A 23248-nucleotide genomic window follows, 5' to 3' on the forward strand; every position below is an offset into this window, starting at 1 on the left:
TTGTGGTTTTATCGTTTATTGGGATTCTCATTAACATTGACACACATGGCCGTAGCTATTCATCCAGAATATAAAACAGTATACATACTAACAGTACTTACAATATTAAATACACATATTTCATCCCTACCTCACCACTTCTACTCAAGGCAAGCTTGTGTTAGTTTTTTATTAGCATATAAGGCTAATCACACTGTTCGCTTCACTAATAAACCAACATGGAGTACATGTACTTCATATTTAAATAATAGTAGTAAAGCTCAACTCTCATATTTATGCACAAACAGCTTTTCATATCAGACAACATCCACGTTCTCTGTACCTTGTCCTGAAGAGTCCAACACACCTGAATCCACGTCAGGTGTTTTCACTAATGAGGCTCCACAGCTGCTAAATATATTAAAAATAAACACTGTAAATGTAATTATTTCACTCAACAATAACCTTTTTTATTTTCCATAAGTTGACAATAAATCTCATTTAGACTGTGGAGGATAGTGAAAACATTCTAGAGCTCGCATAGGCAACTGGCGGTCCAGGGGCCACATGCGGCCCTCGGCCTAATTTTATGCGGCCCCCAAAGTAAATGTACAAAATGACAAAAAAAATACACAAAACAAGAGCAAGAATACATAAAAAAATACAAAGTACAATACAATACACAAAAAAACTCTGAAAAATATACAAAATGACAGAAACTGACAATAAAAGTACATACAAAGACAAGAAAAACATGAAAAATGACTCTGCAAACCCACCGTACTAACAAACGAGCAAAATGACAACAGAAATACACAAAAATTACTTTATACAATTATTAATACAGCAAAATGACACACACACAAATAGACAATGTGACAACAAACACACACAGAATGAGAGAAAAACACACAAAATGACTATAAAAACTCTTTGTTCTTTCCTGTATTAATGCTCATTATTCTAATGCTGACATGAATGTTGATCATGTGACCTTCTGATCAAACACACATTTTTTTAGGCGACCTCTGATATAGAAGGTTACCTATGTTAAATTTGATAAAGAGAAAAAAATCTATTTTATGGAAGAAAGATGCCAAAAATTATCCTTAAAAATGTTTTAATACATTTTAGGTTTATCTTTATATTTAGGATTTACTCTTTTTAAGATCTTTAAAAACTGTTTTGTTCCTTTTTAAGCTCTGTTGCTCGGAATAAATCTCTGATTCATAATTTCACTCATATTGGTTCAGATGTCTTACTTAGAGGGTGTAATTTGTGATTTTGTCTCTGAATAGGTTGAATAGAAACAATGGAGCATTTTTGGGTGGTAATGTGTCGCCCTCTGCTGGAGGAACATGAGATAATCTGTGCAGTTAAACATGGATCAATCATTTTGACTTTATTGTATTTTACACAATGATCATCACTGATTACAAACATTGTTGCCGAGGCAACAGATATGTTGACATCAACAGATCCAGAAAAATCACAGCGTGATGGTTCAGCCATGCTACGAGGATACAAGGTTATTAAAAATAATAAAATACCAAAATAAATAAACTGTCGCTTTTTACAGAGCTTTGAGACTAAAGTGATGATTAATCAATTTTTACATATATTTAGAAAATGTTTTTCCAAATCTTCCAGCATAAATGCTTAAAAATCTGACCAAACAAACTTGAGGCCATTTACAACAAATGTTTACAAAAAACAAAACAGGACACAAAAAAAAAAAACTCAATCATTCTTTATATAAAATGGTCTTAATCAGAAGGTTTAAAAAATAATTAATTAGCTTCTTTTAGCTTTTATTTTTTTTGTTTTTAGAAAAATTACAAATGTACAATTGCTTTCTGATTTACAACTTAATTTGAATTTGAAAATTCAATTATCTTGCAAATAGGAATAGTTCATCACAGGGCAAACAGCATTTACTGCTACGAGTCACTGTTTATGGACCGCAAGCTGGGGTACGTGGGGAAAAAAAGGACACGGAGACTAAACCCTGCTACATAAAGTGTAAAAAATATTCTTCTTAAAATGAAATCCATTATTTTGTTTTTAAATAAGGCATTTAAAAAATAAATAAATATATATATATGTATATGTATATATACATATATATATTCACAATCATTCATTGTCAGAGCAGATTCATCTTTCTAAAGTCATATGTTAAAGTTTCATTTATTCACACAACTTTTTTTTAGGAAATTTACTTTGATCTCCTCATATGTTTCAACTGTCAACTGCCAGTCTTCTTCAGGGGCGTCTGCTAATTGCTTTGATGTTTCCTTGCATTCGCGTAATAATTTCAGCAATAGTATTGTATTCTATTTGAATAATATGTTGTGATTTCATTTATTCACACAACCGTTCTTCAGGAAATTTACTTTGATCTCCTGACATTTTTGACTGTCAACTGCCAGTCTTCTTCAGAGGTGTCTGCTGAAAGAACTTCCAGCAAGATTATTTTTCTCTTCATTTTGAATAATATGTTATGTCAGTAAAACATCACCTCTGTTTGAATGCTTGTGAACCAAAAAGGGGACAAAATGATAATAATAATAATAATAATAATAATAATAATAATAATAATAATAATTTGAAAACATACATTATGTAAATCAACAAAGTGCTACATAGAACACAGCTCTGCCATGCTTCAAGTCGTCACATAAACGTCTTTGTTGGTTTCCCTGAAAATCTCCATAACAGAACTAATTATTATTTAAGTGTTTAAAAAAAATGAACACATTTCTGTTTGAATGAGGTTTGCAGTGAAAATAAATGAGGACTTTGTGATTATAGCATCAGTGGTTAGTTACCATAATCCAGTTTTCTTATCATTTCATGTATGTACATTTGGTTTTTTTTGGGGGGTTGTTTTGCTTATTATTTTCTCCACGTGCAGCATATGGGATCCATTCAGTTTCTACAGTGTCATCATTTGTTGAAGGTTGACTTTGTTCTTAATCCATCACCGTGTTCCACATCACAGCAGGATTAGTAAATCATGTTCATCTTTTATCCACTGATTACATTTCTTCTGCACGCACTGGTTCATTGTCTCTATCTGAGCTGCAGTGCAGAGGAGAGTAAACCCATCCTCTCTCCTCCTGGATGTGCTGTTGCCCCGGACGACCAACAGGAGGCAGCACAAAAAAAGACAAAAGAAAGATAAGTCCACTATATATACAGTATATACACACAGTATATTCCACATTTGGTGTCAGTGTGCAGTGCAAACACATGATGGACGTGTGAAAGCAAAGCTGAAACTCATTAAATAATCCCTGATATTATTGTTTACACACATGCAGGTGATGGATCTTCAGAAGTCAAGGATTTATGTCACATTTCTTTTCTTGAACACTATGAATGAATAATAAAAAAAGAAAGTATAGTATATTAAAGTATATTTAGGAGTTTACACTCCAGCACAGAATCAAGTGAAAGAAGAAATAAATAATAATACCGCCACTAAAATAAGTTTAGATTTTGTTTATTTGTCTGTTAGAAGGATTACACTAAAAGTGTTTAAGGGATTTTGTCAAAATTTTAACCAAAGATGGACTTTACACCATGGAAGATTCCATCACATTTTGGAGGATCCAGATCAATATACTGATTCAGAATCAGTTAAATAAAATAAAATAAAATAAAATAAAATAAAATAAAATAAAATAAAATCTCTCATCATTGGGGAAGTAAAAAATAATAATATTTTTGTTCATAATTGACCAATCTTTGTGAATTTTGACCAGGTTATGTTAAGTTGGTTCTTTAATTATCCCAAACAGTTTGATCTGGATTGGATTCGGATTTTGAGTTTCATCATTATTTTTTTTCATTATTATTATTTGCTCCATACTGTAGATCAAAATGAAAAAAAAAATAAATAAAAAGCATATTTGAATCATTTGTGGGGGTTTTTTTCTGCAAAAACAAACTGAAACTTGCATAAAAAATGTTAGTTAGATTTTTTTTATTATCTTTTTCATAATCTGCTTGATTATCACAAAGCTTTGATGGAATCTGAACCTTCATTTTCCATAATGTTATATTATGTATAATGTATATGTTATTATTCAATTTCCAGGAAACTTTGAGCAGATTGTGCAACTTCTAAAACATCTCCTTTTTCTTCCTAAATCATCTTCTGGATACCAACACCTAATGCAGGGTTCTGATCAACGTTATCTGAAACTATATCTTTATCCATGCTTTGATGGATGGCCCTAGTGTCCATTAATTTGGACATACTGTATTGTTAATAATGGATATATATACTGTACATTCTTCCAAGCCTTTAAAGTGTGAATGATCAATGGTACCATGATCAGGATCATTGATAACTGACAATATCTGGTTTTACGCTCTAATGATGTTTTATTTTCTTACTTCTGAAGATCCATAAGCAGCTAAACCCACACTGCTAACAGTGCAAACATCTGGCTAGCACATCTACAGGAACCTGAGCTGTGACTTACATTGGAACTTGAGCTAGAATTGAGCTTACGTCGGCCGAGAACCGGCGAGTAAACCCAATATCTGCCATCTGCGTACTGATGTATGAACACAAACACACACAGATGAGCAAAAAGACAGTGAGTATGAAGATGGAATACTGTTGATTATCATCAACACGTTGGAAGCAACAGAAAATAAAACAGATGTCATCATGCATGAAATGCCCCAACGCAGTGAGATGATTGGTAGATATTCATGAAGCTGTGCAGAAAAGACCATTTCATTTCCAAAGCATCACAGCTGACATGCCCAACCTGAAAGTTTTCTTAAAGAGTAACTAAAGTCCACAAAAACAAATATATTTGGGTGTTAAAGGTGCAGCTGGTAACGATGTAAAGACAGCATTACATGAAACTAGTAATTAAACAGGCTCATTAAGCCCCGCCTACTGCTCCTACTGCAAATTGCCAGAATACACCGCGACCGAGCAAAAAGAACCAATCAGAGCCAGGATTGTGTTTGATGGACTGTCTGACGGCTGTCGATCACAGACCCCGCCCCCTTCCGCTTGTTTTGACACTGTGTGGCACAGGAGATACGTTTCTTTTTCGAAACGCGGAAGTAAACAGAAACGGCGGCATTACCACACCCACTTTTCACTTTTTTACAAAATGTGGGGAAGTGGGTGTGGCTTATTGCCAGGTTAAGTTCAGACATAGGCAGTAAAAGTAAATGTAAATACACAAAATGACAAAAAAAAAACACAGAACAGAAGCAAGAGTACATTAAAATATTAAAAGAATTACAACATTGCAGGAAAATACAGTAAAAGACAAGAGAAAAACACAGAAAATACTCCAAAAACACACAAAACTACTACAAAAATGAACAAAACGACAACAGTAATACACAAAATTACTTCAAAAAACATACAATATTGCAGAAAATGACAACAATAGTACACAAAAAGACAAGAAAAATGACTCCGCAACCCCACAATACTAACTCCAAAAAAAACACAAAGTGACACACGCACAAATACACAATATGAGTCCAAAAAACAAATGTTTTACAGGAAAAATACACAAAAGGACGACAGAAATGCAAAAAATGCCTCATAACAAGCAAGACAAGAACAAACAAATACAGAATGACATCTCTATCCAAAACTGGAATTATGGAATTGATCAGTTGGTCTCTCAATGTAATCGACCACATTTTTCGACAAAAAGATCGGTCAGTGGTGAGCCCACCTGTCCAAGCAGTACTTTTGCCGCTGGATCTGTGCTCAACCTTTGGAACAAGTCACGAGTTGCAAGTCAATTCTTTTCGTGGAAGACATCTATGATTAGAATTATTGTAGCAGGCATGCTGTTGATTGGAGCTGGCAGCTTTCTGACCTATTGCAAAGTCCGTATTACAGTGGCAGCTGTTTTAGGAAGACATTTCTGAAGGATGGAACAGAGTTCTCAACACTCATGAATGAACTCAAAAGCAAGCAGGAGCTGCTTTGGAAAGTTTACGCAAAATTTATAGGGGAGGTGATTGAAGCACCAACAACAGGCTGCACGCGCGCGCCCCCCAGCGACTGGCAATCCTTTCCTCTTCTCCGCCCTTTTTCAGCCTCGTTGTGATAAAAGTTGCCTCCCTCTGGCATAGATTGTTATATGGAGATTTTATAGCATAGACTGGGCGTGTGTTAACTGCTGAAGAGCCCCACCCACAATCAAGGCAGTTTCTTAAATTTCCCCCTTAGTGACAGGTCAAGAAAAACCAGGGGGTTTAGTTACTCTTTAATAAATACAGTGCACTGCATTCCCCCTCACCATCATAACTCTACCACACTGTCCTGACTGGACCACTGGAAACAGAGACACTCACTGTCACATGGTTCAATTTTCACTGAATGCAGTTAAAGTGATAGACGTTGAACTTACAAAGTATATGTCTGAGACTGGGACCTCGCCTTCCAATGAATTCTGGCTGCTGGACACCGACAGCTGATGGTGTGACGTATTCAGTCCCTGTGGATCCAGTGGGCTGGCTACTATGGAGGAGGAGGAGGGGGGGGGAGTTGTTGGGACACGGAGAGCTGAGTTGTGGGTGGAGGACTGAGGGGACGCGGGTCGGATCGGGGTGAACGCTGAGGCGGGAGGAAGGCTGTAGGCGTTTGGAGCTGAGTTAGGGAGCGTGGATGCTGAGTAAGAGCCTGGAGGAGAAGGAGGCTGAGCTGATGATGATTGAGAGGTGAGAGGTTTGGTGGAAGGATGGATGGATGAGGAGGAGGATGCAAAGGAAGGAGGATGGGTGGAGGAGGAACGAGCAGATGAAGAAGAAGACGACGGAACGACTGGAGGTGAGATCTGTTCTGTCATCTGTGTGAGTTCTGTGCTTTGGGGGATTTTACTGCAAAGAAGTGAGAAAAACAACCCTGGGTCATTTTAAGACATTCCACGTACTTTGGTCTAAAAAAAACTCTGAAATTGTTACAAATTGTTCCTTAATAATAGATATAAAACTATTTTCTTTAAACTTTGGGTTATTTCACAACTTACAGATTTTGAAAAAACATGAGGCCATTGTAACCTGTGTCTTATAATCATTTATTGGTTTATAGTTTTTCACTAGTAACATGAAAAATATAAAAATATATACAGTGTGCCTATTGAATTATTAAGGAACATTTGATAAGTGTTTACCTGAGCTCCACCTGCACCGTTATCGTGTCCTGTCTTTCACCATGAATTTCAACGACTTCTTTTTGAGACCTGCACACGAGACGTTACAGCACATACAGTATGATGTACAGCGAGTAATCAGATTTCATTTGATTTATAGTCCAGAGGTGGGAACAAGTCACTGCTCAAGTCATGATACTAAAGTTCAGAGTCAAGTCAAAAGTCATGAGTCCATAATGTACCACAGCTAGTGGAGAAACAATACATTACTTAGAGTACATATTTATCAAATAATAACGATATAATCTGACATATTGCTTTAATAAACAAATCAATCAGCATATTTTTAGATTTTAACATTTTCACAGTTCCTCTATTAATCAATCAATCAATCAATCACAATAAGTAGAACGAGGTATAATTTTTCCTAATCAATTATTAATCACTTATAATCTTTAAATTCAGAGGCTGCTAAAGCTGGACCTGTCAATCAAAGTTCTGTCCTGCAGGGGTTTGAGCTCATTAATAATAACTGCATTTTATAAAATCATTTTTTCATGGAAGGGTCAGAAGTTTTTCCTCGTCAATAGGCTGAAGTCTGAGTCTAAGTCCTCAGAATCAGAATCAGAATAAATACTTTATTTATCCCAGGGGGAAATGACTCAGTCATGTGACTCAAGCCCACACCTTTACATTCAAAGAGATCTTCCAACCTGATTACATTTGGGGAATACATTTGTCTCCTGTAGCGTGGGTGCTCCGGGGTGTCCAACGGAGTGGTTTGTAAGGAGTTGTTGGACGACAGAGTGGTCGCGATGGAGGCTGTGGTCGCGTCCTCGAACAAAGGAGGAGTGCAGGGAGGGTCTCTGACTGTGACGGGAACAGAGGAGGATGAAACTATCAGATATGTGGGAGCTACACACCACCAACCCCAGCTTAGATCAGGGCTCCAGGACCTTAAGAGGAAATCAGAACATCTGGAGAGACCAGATGCAAACATGGAGTCATTCCCAGGACTTTCTCGCTGTAAGTGGCAAACCACTCACGCTTTTGATTAAGGTCTTTATCTATTCTAAGTAGCTCTAGATACGTATTATAATAACAATAATAACAATGTATTTTATTTTGTTTTTTTAGCTGAAAACAAATGTGAAGTAGTGTTCTTGTACAACTCTTGATATTGAGATACACACACACACACACACACACACACACACACACACACACACACACACACCTAAAGGTCATGAATGCAGTCAGCTGGACAGGATCATGGTGATAAATCAGCCTCCCTCATTGTACGGGACACACCCAGCCCAAGAAGATAAAATGTCTACTCCCATTTCTCTGGAAAAACTAGCTTCTGATACTGACCTGAATAAATGACACAGAGAAATAGAACTACTTGTGTCATCTGTCCTCAGAGCTGTTCAATTAAAAGATCGAATATTTTAGTATTAAAATGTGTTATATTTTTGTTGTAAAAAGTCACTGCCCTCTATGGGTTGAAACCTGGCTATTATAACTGAGTTTTGCTTTTGGCTGAGAACAAGAATCTGTGACATCACTGGACCACTGTTGGCTCCGCCCCTCCTATGAAAACTATCACATGTGGACTCTGAAATCAATAGCACGTAGGTTGGATTTGAGAAAATTGTGACTAGAGAGCTATAGTTAGTACTGAGGAGCTAGTTAGCATAGCATAGATTGTTCTTTGGAGAGCTTATGGTACAAACTGGCTCCAAGAGCCCCGCCCACAGTTTTTTAAATTTAAACAAAAAAAAAAAAAAAAATCAAGAAAGTAAATTAGCATAAAATGAACACGTTTATTCATCAGTTTCTCAAGCTTTAAAAAACACTAACTGGACAAATATGAAAGCTGATCAGGTGTTCCCTCAGTTGGTTTGATTTTCTGTATGATTATTCAAAGTGTTTTGAAATTCATGAAAGTAATAATAATAATAATAATAATAATAATAATAATAATAATAATAATAATATTTTTTTAAGATTGTAATAGTTATTCGTATTATTATTATTGTTTTCAAAATGAAGCCTGTCACAGCAAATTTGCGGTTGACCTGATTTGGAGACATGATTTATTGCTCTGGTTGAATAATGGAGTCCAGGCGAGGCATTGATGATTTTATAAAAAAAGGTTTATTATAAAACTAAATAAAAAAGAGTACAAAGATGGACAAAATTAGTGACCGCCCGGGCGGACGTCCGATGATCGAGTGGCACAGTTCTAACTCATCACGTATATTCCCCCTCCGTCCCCCTCCCTCCTCCCCCCAGGAGATAAAGAGGACAGAGAGGAGGAGGTGAGGGAAGAGAGTGAAAAGAGACAGTTTCTTCTTTGGGTCAAAACAACCAGTTCTCTGGTATCTCCTGATTGTCATGAGTGTTGGAGGTGTGTGCGTGTATGGTGTTTGTGTGTATGAATGGATGTGTATTGGGTGTGTATGTGTGATTATGTGAGTGTGTGTAGGCATGTGAGTGTGTGCACAGAGGGTGCCTCTGAGTCTGACCTTGGTGATTCATGTGTTTTGGGAAGATGACCTGACCTAGAGCTAGAAGCAAAGTTGAAGACATGAAGAGCACACAATGGAAAGTTACAACCTAAGGCTTAAGGAATAAGATGTATGAGTAAATATATGAGTAAATATATTAAAAAACATAACTAATCATTTTTGCCATAACAAGCCCATTTTCCTGTTGCTATTGTTTTGTTTTTATTTTTCCAAAGTGAAATAATTTCTATTCAAGAAGAGAATGAAGCAACTTTTACACATTTATTAGTGAACGTGGATAATGCTGTAGCTACTCTTTAAACCACTTTCCTTATTAAAATAATGTCCAACAATCTGTTTAAAAAACATCAGTCGTAATTAATTATCTTTATTTATTATTAATACTGATCAGCTGTAGAAAATAAAATCCTATCCTTTCACTTTCCATTTACTTGAAACTTGGAAATCTTTTTTAGTTTATTGTATATTTACAAAAAATCCTACCGTTGTCCTCCTGTATGGAGAAGTGACAAACTCTTCTTAGATGTTCTAAGTTGTCGACGTTTTCCTGCCTGTCATCGGTGAGTGAAGGACGCTGACTGACGGAGCCTCCAGCGCTGGACTTAGACAACAGAGCTCCACGTCCTCGTTTAGAGGGAGACGAACGCAACGCTGCAAAAACAAGACAACGCTCGTTTGTTCTCATCTCAACCAAGTACGACATGTAGTATGACAGTAACGCATGTGCTGTAGCCTTACAGCTGTTTTTCCTAAACACCACCGAGCTGCAGAACTTAAGGAATCGTTCAGCGTAGAAACACGGCCGATGGACTGAAACTGTGTCCTTAAAAAAAACAGAGGAAATTCCTTTTTTTCTTTTAATAAAGGAATAAAAATGTATTTAATGGATGAATGATTATATAAGTGTAATGTTAAAGCTACTGACCCCATCATGGATCAGAGACTTCCAGGAATGCTCCAGTTTTTTAATCATCCTGTAAAACCAAGAGAAAAAAATTAATAAAAACCAGGGGATTCACAGGTTTTCTGATCAGTAATAAATAACGTATCTGAAAAATTTATAAATTATCTTCATTTCTGTACAAAAAACACTGAATGACGTGAGATTTTTCTGCTTTAAAGTAGAATGTAGTTGTGCTGTGGTGAATTCTAGAAATAGATAGATAGATAGATAGATAGAGTAGATAGATAGATAGATAGATAGATAGATAGATAGATAGATAGATAGATAGATAGATAGATAGATAGATAGATAGATAGTATCAGGATGGTGCAACCGTGATTAACTTATCTCTTGACGTTAGCTTAGCTTAGCATACATGATGCTAAAGGCCTACTACCTGAAAGACTGCAGAATATCAATGATTCCAATGAAGAGGAGGAGGCGTTCTCCTTTAACGCCCACAGCTGGAATTCCACCCATTCTAGTAAAAAACATCAAAGTTAGACTAAGGCTGGATCAGGAAGTAGATATTTGAGTGATTTCAGTTGTGACTCACGTGTCATCGTGGTCCAGAGGCTCCCTGCACGCTGAGCTCCCCTGGATGGACTCCATGGCGGTGGAATACAAAGCTCTCTGACCCGACGGCTTCTTCTCGTCACCACTGGCTGAGGGCGAGCCCTGGGACTGCTGCTCTCGCTCTGCTTGGCTCTTATTGTGAACCCCAAGAAGCAAACTGTAGTCCATGATCTTAAAGCTCTCCAGAACCTGTCGAGAAGGACACGACAACCAACACTTTTACAAATGTGGCCTAAAACCTTTGACATGTCCTTATTAGTAGATCTATGTCTAACAATTGGCATTTTGACTGAAAAAGCTGCTAAATGATCAATAAATCAGGCTGAATGTTTCACTCCAATAGAAAACAATGGGATGTTTACAGGCAGTGGGGCCGTGTGACGTCATCAATCATGTGATTTCAAGATGGAGGAACACAGGCTCTAAAACTGTAAAGTAGTCCCACTTTTAAAAGACAATAAAATGAATTGATGCAAAACAATGCGCTAAGTTAGACATATTTAGGCCACATTTGTAAAAACTGTGGAGGATCCTTTTAAATGATTAAACTCTCGAACATTTCTCACCAAACAATCTCTCTGCAGAGTTTTGATCAGAGCGCTGTAGGTGTCCTGGTCCAGAGTGAGACCCTCGGACACGTCGTTCAGAAAGTCCAAGTCTTTAAAAGTCGGTTTGGACTTTTCTCTCTCCTTCTTGGACGCTCGCCTCTTGTGCGTGGAGCCCTTCAGATCAAACTTTAAATGCATGCGTACCGACCGCGGTAGGATGTTGTTCATCACAACGATACGGATGTTTTTGCCTCCACATTGGATGCAATAGAGGCCGAAAAACTTGGGCAGCAAAGTCCGTGGGTTCTGGTTCAGGTTCTGGACACAGCGGAGAGAGAGAGAGAGAGAGAGAAAGAGAGAGGGAGAGAGAGAGAGAGGGAGGGAGAGAGAGAGAGAGGGGGGAGGAGGGAGAGAGAGAAGAGAGAGAGAGGGAGAAGAAAGAGAGAAGAGAAGAGAGGAGAGAGAAGAGAGAGAGGGAGGGAGAGGAGAGAGAGGAGCGAGGGAGGAGAGAGAGAGAAAGAGAGAGAAGGTTAACATAGTTGTTCATCACCTGCCACACAACATGAGTAGCCCCCCCCCCAGGCCTCAGCCAATCACTGCGTGTTTCCTGCGTGATCAATTAACCCATTAAAGAGTTCTTAACATGGCTCGCTGCTCTGACACGTCTCAAAGACGTCACTGTCGTCGTGGGAACGGAGAGTTGGATAAAGAGGACAAAGACGACTGGAGGTTTCAGTGGCGACAATGACTTTAAGCTTGTACACATGTAAACAAATACACACACAGGAAAAGCACTCACACACATAGGTTATTATCCATCATGTGCCTAAAATATACTGATGCTCATTGAAACAACTTTGATCCCAGCGGGATCATCTGATTCGAGGGTCACGTGATCAACATTCATGTCAGCATTTATAAAAATGAACAATCTGAGCATTAACACAGGAGAAAACAAAAGTGTGTAGCGTTTTTGTTGTTGTGTGTTTCTCTTGTCGTATGTTTTCTCGTTATCTTATGTTTTTTGTGCTTCACCTGACCAAACATTCCCTGTCAGACAGAGGCTGCCCTACAAAGGTCAATTTCAGTCTAGTTAACGGCGCACTCTAGTGACGGAGGAGGATATTACAGCGTCAGACCAATCACACACGAAGGAACTGTAGAACGTCTCAAATGAGGAATGAGTTTTTTAAAATATGAAGAATTAAAATCCATAATTCAGACCAAAAACAACACTGTTGCTGCAGTAAAAGCAGAAAGTAATTAATGTAGGAATCAATGAGTGCTAATGATTAATAATAAATAGTGAGATTATAAACGGAGAATAAATAGACACTCTGATCACTTTCACTTTCACTTTAACTCGTCTGTGTCTCTGATGCTACGTTAATACAGATCTACATCATAAGGTGGAATATATTTATATTTATATTATCTACGACTGAGGCTCTTTGCATCACCTCAGAATACATTCATTCATTAATTAATTAATTTATAGATGTGAAAGCACCTGATGCACGCAGGCTTTATCAGCTGATATATTTTATTGATTTTACTTTATCAGTTCATCAGATATAAATCTCTATGTTTCCTAAATGATGTCATCAGTAAATGAAAGGATTGCATCATGTCTAAATACTTTCTCTCCTGTCAGCGTCAGATCAGATCCTCACAGTGACGTGTTCACACATCACCTTTTATTGGTCGGGTCGTTTTCTGAGAGATCTGATTGGTCAGGAGGCGGGGCTTTAGCACTCGCTCAGATCCTAGCCAGAACTAAACCTGCTCCCAACCAGGTTAGTCATTCAGCCTAAGTTACCATGGTGATTTAGCTCTGTAAGGCGTTAGCCAGCTTCCTGGTCCAGCACACACTGATTAAATCCTGGAAGTTAGCGTGATAAGAGGAAATCTCGCTTCGTAGTACACCCCCTCTGTGTGTTTTTGCTGTTTCTCCATGTGTTATGGGTTATTTTGTGTCTTTATGTTATTTTTGTTGTCATTATGTATTTTTGTTATTGTAATTTTGTATGTTTCTGGAATGATTTTGAGCATTTTTGTTGTCATTTTGTGTGGTTTTTCTGTTAATTTTAGCTGTTTTTTTGTGTGTTTTGAGTCGTTATGTAGAATTTTTTATATATTTGTTTAATATTTTGTGTATTTTTTAATATATATATCTATGTATGAATATATTTTTGTGAGTCATTTGGTGAATATTTTGAGTCATTTATTGTGTTTTCTGATCATGTTTGTTTTATTTTTGCTCTTACCATGTAGTATCCAGGTAACAGCTTTTGCAGAAACTCCGCCTCCTTATGCTGGACAGTTTTGATGATGAATTCGTCATCGCGGGTCACGTAGAATATGGATCCACTTGCTCCAGGGTTGGTCAACTCAATCAAGGCCTCGTTACATACAGAATACTAGACAGACAAAAAATATTAGCATGTTAGCGCCTGGAAGGATTTATCAATCACCCACATTTTCATGTTTTATAGAGATTTTTCTCTCACTCTGTGTGTTTTTGGAGTCATTTTTGTTGTTGTTTTATGTATATTTTTCAGTTATTCTTGTAGTTCTTGTAGTAATTCTATGTGTCTTTTGCCATTATGTGCATTTTTCTGTAAATGTGTCGGTATTTTGGAGTCGTTTTCCTTGTTTGCTCAACACAACAACACAAACTCATGTTGTGCAGAGACACACACTCCTGCTAACAGGGATTAAAGAAGGAACGCTTTAATCCGCTAATCTTCCTGCAGCACAGGTAGAGCCAGTTTGACCTTAAATTAAATGTGCTGCTGAACGACACTGTGTGTCAGTGCATGTGTAAGCTGGTGCACGCTCACATGCACAGCTACTGTTAAATAGTCTTCCATTAAAGTTCATGTTTAAAGGGCAAACATAAAGTTACAATAGGTTTTAGAAATGGAAAAGTGCAGATGTTTTGGTGCCTAAGGCTTATTGGGTCAAATGGGAATTTCAACAAGATGAGCTTTTTGAACTAAAATTGCTGGAATTTCGGTGAATTCTAATAAATAGGGAGATAAACTGCAATGTGCATGTGCTTGTTCATGAAGTTCAGACATCATGAAGCAGCGCTTTTTGACTATAGACCAATATCTACTATCAAATGATTAAAAGCATTTAAAAGTCCAACAATGTAGATTATGGCATCAAAAGTTTCTAACGTAACTCTGCCTTTACTGAATGTCTATGGACGGCGATTTAGTTGTGAGGAAGGTGAGCGAGTAGACGGAACAACAACCGCTCAATCCAGCGCTTTATATCCAGACAAGTACGCACTGATCGCAAGCTTTGTTCGTTCTCTGTCCCAGTCGCTTGTTTTCTCCGTGTTTCACTACAAACAACAGACTTATGTGTCTACGGAGCACCCGTGGTGTTGGCCATGTTTGAGCTGGAGGGTCAAAAGTCATCGGCTGCGTCTTTAAAACTTTTTTACTTAGTTTTATTCTGTGAACCTTTGAGTTTTATATCATTGTTTTTATCATTTCCCAGTCACTGTGTTTTTGGCACATAATATTTGTATATTATGTAAATTGTACTGAGAATGTTATTTTTTCAAATGAATTTGAGAAAACTTTAATTAAAACTTTTGATTACTGGGGTGTAATGCCCCACCGCCAAGAATTCAGTTACACCATTTTTTTTTTGTGTAGTTGAGAGTTTTGATAGAGTTGAAGATACATTTTTGTCAGTCAAATGTATTTAAATTATATTTTTTTATGGTCTTGGTCTCGGTGCATTCTGGTCTCAGATAGTGTGGTCTTGATAAACACAGTAAAGTCCTACCAGGTAGTCATCTGGTCGAATCCCAAACAGCTCTCTGAAGTAGCGGAAGGCCACGGGAGCGTAGGTTTTAAACCTGAAGTCTGGGTAGTGGTGTGCTGGTGTCAGGTTACTCCCTTCACTGTGTCCAATAAGGAGCACGAGACACAAAAACAGTTAGGGAAGCATTCAACGCATCTTACCCACGTCATCACGTGCACTCGCCTTGGAAAGAAGATACTTTCAACCACGTAGAAATCCTGCATCAGCACATCTCTCTCAGGTTTGGAGCTGAGATTCCCAACAGTGTATCCAATGCCCAGCTGGATGGCTCCTCTCAAGGCCGATGAAGTCGTCTAGAAGCAGGAAAAAAACCACAAACAGAGCTAATGATCTCTGAAGTGAAGGAAAACTAAAATGTATTTCTTTGGACAAAAGTATGAGAAGAGAGAGAGACTGACCTTCTTGTAAGTCGTCTCGCCGGAGGCATCGACCCTCCGATGACCGATCTTCTTCTCGTGAGCCTGGCCCGCTCCGAATGGGGACGGCATCTATGGAACACAAAGTGGAAAAGGTTGAGCTAATGTATAGTTATCTGTATATCGCATTTCATACACAAGGCAACTCAACATGCTTTACATGATCAAAAAGTGCAACAGAAAACATTCAACAGCTTAAAAATCAGCATCAAAAACATTTAAGCTGCATCCAAATATTCCCTCCTATCTCCTTTCCTATCCACTTTTCCTTAACGCTGTGGATGACGTCACAGGGTTAAGGAAAGGTGTTAGGAGAGGAGTTAGGAAAAGGCACAGCTGCTGCAGAAGAGGAGCTCAGCTCATCACTTTATTGTGTAGAAACGTTGTCGTCTCATTCAGCATTAAGTAAACAATAAACTTTATCATTATATATGTTAAAAAAACATGACCAAAAACTCTGTTTTAACTCTGTCAGCGGTGACGCGCTTTGAGTGTGAGCTCGTGCATGCGAGGGATCGAGAACGAGCAGGGAGACAGAGAGACGTGATTGGTTAAAAAAAAAAACGTCTTTTTCGATTGGTCGAACTTATTACAGGTTTACAGCTGCTACAGATGATAGATTTTCTTCATTCCTTTTTCAGAGAACATAAGATCTTAATTTCTGTCAGGACATAAAGACAATTTCAACCAAAAACTTAAACAGTGTATCTAGAGAAAATGACCTACCCTAGCTTAAAAGTTGTTAAAGGCATATTATTGTAATGATAACTTACATGATCTGTGAGCACTCGGGTGTGCGTGTCCCTTTAAATGTTGTCGGCGCAAGGAATTGTGGGTCATTATTATGTGGTCTTCTTTGGTAAAGGATGCATCAGTGCTTCCTAGGCTAAAGGAGGTTATAAAGGAAGCATTGAGACTCCTTTCCTTAGCGTTTAGACATCTGGAATGCTCTTTATCATGGCCGCCACTTAAACACTTCCGGGGTGAAGGAAAAGTGGATAGGAAAGGAGATAGGATGGAATATTCGGACGCATCCTCAAAATCAGCGGTAAAAACATTTAAAATCAGCAACAAACATATTACATCAGACAGAGGCAACTGGCGGCCCGGGGGCCACATTCAGCCCTTGGTCTATTTTTATGCGGCCCCCAAAGTAAATGTACAAAATGACAGAAAAATACACAAAACAAGAGCAAGAATGCATAAAAAAATACACAAAGAATTACAACATTGGAGGAAAATCCTGTAAAAGACATGAAAACTCCTTAAATACTCTGAAAAAACAGAAAACTACGACAAAAATGAACAAAACGAAAACAGTAATACACACAATTACTCAGAGAAACATACAAAATTACAGAAAATGACAACAAAAGTACACAAAAAGACAAGACAAACATGAAAAATGACTCAGCAAACCCACAGTACTAACAAACAAGCAAAACAACAACAGAAATACACAAAAATTACTCCAAAAAATGTAAAAGGACACACACACAAATACACTATGACTCCATAAACCATATATTTTACAGGAAAAATACACAAAATGCTTCACAACGAGCAAGACAACGACAAACATACACAAAATGACAGAAAAACACAAAATTACGATAAAAAGTCTTTGTTCTTTTGTGTATTAATGCTCAGATCACTCATTATTCTAATGCTGACATAAATGTTAATCATGTGACCCTCTGATCAAACAAACACATTTTTGTGTGATAAAAGTTGCCTATCTCTGTTTCACATTAACAACAACATGACCAAAAATCTCAGTCAACGAACATTGAAATAAGAAAGAAAATGAAGGAGCTTCTCACCTCAGATATTTGAGTCTTCTTGGACAAATCTGTGGACACAACAGAAAAGCTTTGTCAAGGATAAAGTTTAAGAGTAAAATGACATTTAAAACAGACATTTGATTACAAAAGGTCACATTTCTGACACTATGAGGTGGTATAACTCACAGATAAGATGCACAACAGCAACGTGCAGCCACTGATTCCTATTTCTGGATCAGTCTGATTTGAAGATTGAAAAAAAAAAAACTCTATTGGATTGACTTCCTGCCTAATCTGAGAGCTGCCATTGGCCGAGACCCTCCAGGTCACATTAACAACCAATCACAGGCCAGGATTAGGAGGACGCCCTCCTACCAACACATGAGACGAAGCAGACTGTCCGTGTGTTTAATAAGAGGATGAGAGAGAAGAAAGTGACAGATCACATGGAGACATTTAATGCACTGTTAAACTTTTTATCAGAACACTACAAAATTACAATTTGTGCAGAAAAAAAACATTTTTTTTTAAAATTTCATTAAAAAAAACTGAATGTTTGTGTAGAAATGTTCTAAGTACAAAACATCACCTCAAAAATCACAAGGTTTGAATGTAAATCAGCTGCCAGGCTCACTAATATGTATTATGATGATTAAAACATGTCTCTGATCCCTTGTTATGTCAGTTATAATCTGATAATATGTCTTACATATATTAATATATGGGTTTCAGATCATTTAAAGTTGTTAAAGGCATATTATTGTATTGATAACTTACATGATCTACGTCCCTCTGTGAGCACTCGGGTGTGCGTGTCCCTTTAAATGTTGTCGCCGCAATGAATTGTGGGTCATTATTATGTGGTCTCCTTTGGTAAAGGATGTATCAGTGTTTCCTAGGCTAAAGGAGGTTATAAAGGAAGCAGTGAACTTCCTTTCCTTAGCTTTTAGAGAATTGGAACGCTCCTTATCATGGCCACCACTTAAACACTTCCTTTAAACACTTTAGGGAAAAGTGGATAGGAAAGGAGATAGGAAGGAATATTAGGATGCATCCATAGTTTAAAAAGGTCTGATGGTGCGTTCACTGACAACTATAGTGACCACATGCTATGCATATGTTAGTGCAATGAAAAACACTAAAATACATGATTAAACAAATCAATTTGGACTTTTTTTTGGATCAATACAACATATCGCAATAATCAACACAATTCATTTTTGTCTTAGACCTTTAATAGTCACACTTATCCCTCTAACCAAAAACAAATGACTCAGTAAAGTTATTATATAATGCTAATATTGAATAAATAATTAATAAAGAATAATACCCATCCACTTTCATTCTTAAGGAACTAATAGGTTGCTATAGAAACCATCTGAAAGGGCAATTTTTATACGGTACACAAAACAAACTTTGAAGCAATAGCTGAGCTTTTTAGTTGGTGTGTGTACAACAATTCACCTACACACACACACACAACCTGACACAGAACATTGAGAAGGTGCATCCGAGGGCAACACACACACACACACACACACACACACACACACACACACACACACACACACACACACACACACACACACACAAGATTAGGGTCAAGCCAGAATAATTTGTCATTGAGCTGCCAGTCACATTTATGCACTTTTATTCTACCAGTTTTGTTTATTTATATCAAATCAATCAAAGGATGATCAAATTATATAAATATCTGCAGTGCACTGTGTGACAGTAATGAAGCGTTTTGAGGCAGGTTGTGTTGTGTTGTGTTGTGTTGTGTTGTGTTGTGAGGGCGATTTATGCCTTGCAGCCTGAGATGTTTGTCACCATATAAAGAGGATTAAAGATATTTCTCTCATCATCAGCTGAGAAAATGGTTGTCTGTGGCAACAAAAACAAAATGATTGTGACTTTGAACACACGAATACACACACACACACACACACACACACACACGTGCATTAAACCGAGGATTTTTGCGTGAACGTCTAATCTGATGATCATCAGCACAGAGAAAAAGCACAAAAAGCTGCACATCTGTTTTCCTCCTGTTATGTTTACATTAGACATGTGATAAACATGTTATGCATGATGTCACTTTGTTTGAGCTCTGATAATAGTAACAATAATAATAATAATACAGTAATGCTCACCAGTGATAGCCACAAGGGATAAGTGCACGATTGATGTTATAAATCCACATGGGATTACATAAGACTCTTTTCAGATTTATCTTAGAAGAGCAGCGTGAGAACAAACAGTGAAAGAAGAATTATGAAACTAAATCACACATTAGAGACATAGGAGTGTTTGTTGGTTCTGATTTACCTGATAGAAAAATAGAAAAAAACAACTCATTTCCTCTAAAAATAAGCATTAGAATGATAAATCATGTGTTTATCTTGGATTTTAAAAGGATTTACACTGAATAAGGACATGATCTGGTATAAAATCACATTTTTGGGGTTGTGACCCCCATTTGATAGTTCTGGCAACCTCAGAAACAATTTATATATATATATAGTTTTTTTTTTGTTTTTTTTTAACAAAACGTATATTTGAGTAAGTAAAAGTATAGAATACAGGTGCTTGAGATTGCATGTGGTGTTTTAATTTGGAATAATAATATTAATAATCTAAATAATTCCAAAAATAGGATTTTATTTTTACTTTTTTAAATCAATCATGAGACATTTCAACTGGCGACCCCACATGGGGTTACAGCCCCAAGGTTGAAAAACAACGGTTTAGTGACATTTCCTACAGTCGGCCACAATAAATAAACGTTGGATATTGTTTCTTTAAAGGACACTAACAGGTTGACTTTATGTGTAATTTAAGAACATGTAATAATTAAAAACATAAACAAAATGCACCACCTCAGATATTATTATTAGAGAGAGTTTAAGTATAGAAAACAGTTGTTTGATATTTATTGTGTGTGACGTGTTCATTTGAAAAAGAATATTAATTCATAAAAATGTAAAAATATAAGAAAATTTAGAAAGTTTTTTCACTTTTTTTAAAAAAAAAAAAAAAAAAAAATCAAAAAACAATTACTTGACATTTCAGACAACCCCACATGGGTTCCCGATCCCAAGGTTGAAAAGCACTGATTTAAAAGAAAAAAAACAAAATTAAAAATAAAAATAAATTGAATTTAAAAAAAAAGAAGTGATAAATAATGACTTAGATCTTGACAGCTGTTTTTAATGTAAAATGTTTAAATAAATAAGAATTATTACATGTTCTTAGGTTACACATAAAGTCAACCTGTAATCTATAAACACATGTAATAATTCTGATCATGTAATCTTAATCATTTCCATCGGATCCAAACCTGGAATTAAAAACATTATTCCCAGGATTGACTTTGCACTGGTTGTTAAACTCACCAGTTTCCCCAGAGTCGAGCTGCAGACTCATCCCTCCATCCTCTCCTCCTCCGTCCATGTTGGTGATGAAGCCTCACAGCGATCCAGATCCAGATGCTGCGGAATGTTCCTCCGAGCCGTTAAATAGTTCCCTCATCTGTGGCTTTAAAACTCATGCCAACCTCATTCAGACAGTTTGTTTGTTGTTTACATGTAGAGACACAGACACGTTCAGATCATCTCTGCCACTGCGGTGCGTCATCATCATCATCATCATCATCATCATCATCATCACCCGACCGACAGGAGCGTATGTCAGCAGTAGCAGCACACACCCCCCCTCCCCCCTCCATTACTTAATACATAGATTAAGTTTTTTTTTCCAAGTCTATCCACAGACTTTTTATTTATTAAAATCTTGTTATTTATTTTAATTATCAAGACAAAACAACGCAATTCTGCGACACAACAAACCATTGTAAAAAAATAAAACAAAAAATGAAACCTACTTTAAAATGTAGAATAATGCACAATAATACAATATAACACCTACAGCTGTAGCGCAAATGTCTCGAGGAAACAATTACAAAAATGATGCAAAATCTAAAAGCAATGCAAAACAGTGCAATCATCAATGTTTGGTTTTATTAGTTAGTGACACAAATCCTAAAACCAAAGAACACAATGTGCAAAAAACACAATAGAATGATTAAGAAAAGAACAATAAATAAAATTAAAAAAATAAAAATATGGGCAAAAGATTTGCAGGTATAGTTACAGATTTTTAATATTAATATTCAATTCAGAGAAAACATGTACACTGATTTAATTATTCAAAAAATAAATAATTTAAATTAAAAATGAGGTCAGGAAGGCCGGTGTCACGAGTTTACTTCTGAAATTATAATCCTAACCCTGACATAATCCAATAAACAAATAAAACACGTGTCAGTTCAATTTGAATACAAAAAAAAAAAACTAAAATTAATAACTTTTTTTTTAGCAATTATTAATTTTTTTTTTAACAACTTGAAAAATAAGCAAAAATAACTGATTATATCTACTGCGCAGCAAAGGTTGGACAGAATGGTATAGGTTTAAACCAGCGATTCTCAACTGGTGGGTCGGGGACCTGCACTGGGTGGACAGCTGGTCAAAAATAAATAAATACATAATTTCTCTCATGCTGCACTTAATTTCTTCTTGTGACAGGCATGCTGTGAAATGCATGATGCACAGGAAAATATATACATTTATGTTTTTAAAAATATACAGTATGTGTGTTTTCAACAGCTATTAATAAAAAAAACTACATTAGGTTGATTGTATTCCAAAAAAAAGTGGGTCACGATTTAATGACCATGGCAAAATGTGGGTCACACGGTGAGACAGCCTTGTTTAAATAACGATTTATTGGCTCCATAAGTGGAAAAAACTGACTTTTACAAATTACATTTTAATCTAAAAATGTTGAAAATGTAATTTATATATACAAAAATGCATTTTAAACATTTTAGATTATTAAGATTAGAATGAAAAGGGTTCTGTGTAAATAAGCTAGTTATTAAGCACAGAATATATATATGGTATACCCCCCCACAAATGAAATAAAATAAATAATAAAAATTACCTGTAGCCTTTAAATTGTAACAGACGTATCCAATCAAGCACTAAAATATAGTAGAACAGATTTATAAAATACAAGCAATTGATATAGAGTCATTAAGTTATTGCAGTTTTCTTTTTCTTTCAGTCTTGGGGTCGGGACCCCATGTGGGGTCACCAAAAATGTCTAGAAATTAGTAAAAAAAAAAAAAAAAAAGTCAGTAAAGACAGATTCAAATTCTATTTTTAAATGTTTTTTTTTTTTTTTCAAATACAATAAATATCAAACTATTACTAGAACTTTTTCAAATATAAATCTAGTTCAAATAAAATGTAGTATAAAAATATCTAAGCTGATCACTTTGTCACTAATCCTGGCTACTCTGTATTAATAACAACACACTTTAATAAACATAATTCGAGAAGAAAAAAAATGTCTCTGGGGTCGATGGACATTTGTGATATTAAAATGGGGTCATGACCCAA

At 36.4% G+C, this 23248-nt stretch overlaps 1 protein-coding gene across 5 annotated transcripts; it reads right to left on the reverse strand.

The window, feature by feature from the left end:
* Positions 1-2506: 2506 nt before the first annotated feature.
* Positions 2507-21436, reverse strand: LOC114479093 (phosphatidylinositol 4-phosphate 5-kinase type-1 gamma-like). 5 transcript variants are annotated; one of them, XM_028472554.1, is made up of 17 exons: positions 21179-21436; positions 17820-17848; positions 15979-16068; positions 15743-15873; positions 15542-15659; positions 14002-14154; positions 11753-12052; positions 11167-11375; positions 11008-11091; positions 10593-10641; positions 10406-10490; positions 10151-10318; positions 7847-8003; positions 7155-7223; positions 6393-6861; positions 3042-3110; positions 2507-2980 (listed from the first exon to the last, which is right to left on the reverse strand). In XM_028472554.1, exons 1-17 carry the CDS (start codon positions 21234-21236, stop codon positions 2978-2980), a joined length of 2241 nt encoding a protein of 746 aa, XP_028328355.1. In that variant the 5' UTR covers positions 21237-21436; the 3' UTR covers positions 2507-2977. The 5 variants fall into 5 exon arrangements, with proteins under 5 accessions (XP_028328355.1, XP_028328354.1, XP_028328357.1 ...); XM_028472553.1 differs by having other exon boundaries at positions 3042-3137; XM_028472555.1 differs by lacking the exon at positions 2507-2980 and adding an exon at positions 6282-6316.
* Between the last annotated feature and the right edge of the window lie 1812 nt (positions 21437-23248).

This window comes from Gouania willdenowi, chromosome 17 (assembly GCF_900634775.1).
Source record: "Gouania willdenowi chromosome 17, fGouWil2.1, whole genome shotgun sequence".
In the NCBI taxonomy this organism is placed as follows: Eukaryota; Metazoa; Chordata; class Actinopteri; order Blenniiformes; family Gobiesocidae; genus Gouania; species Gouania willdenowi.

Bases quoted from the DNA above. Each gene is read 5' to 3' on its own strand.
- LOC114479093 (XM_028472553.1), bottom strand. From the start codon at position 21,236: ATGGACGGAGGAGGAGAGGATGGAGGGATGAGTCTGCAGCTCGACTCT. The intron at 12,053-14,001 runs GTAAGAGCAAAA...CGCTGTGTCCAG, and splicing joins TGTTACCTGGATACTACATG to AACCTGAACCAGAACCCACG. The intron at 10,319-10,405 runs GTAAGGCTACAG...TTGTTTTTGCAG, and splicing joins GGTGTTTAGGAAAAACAGCT to CGTTGCGTTCGTCTCCCTCT.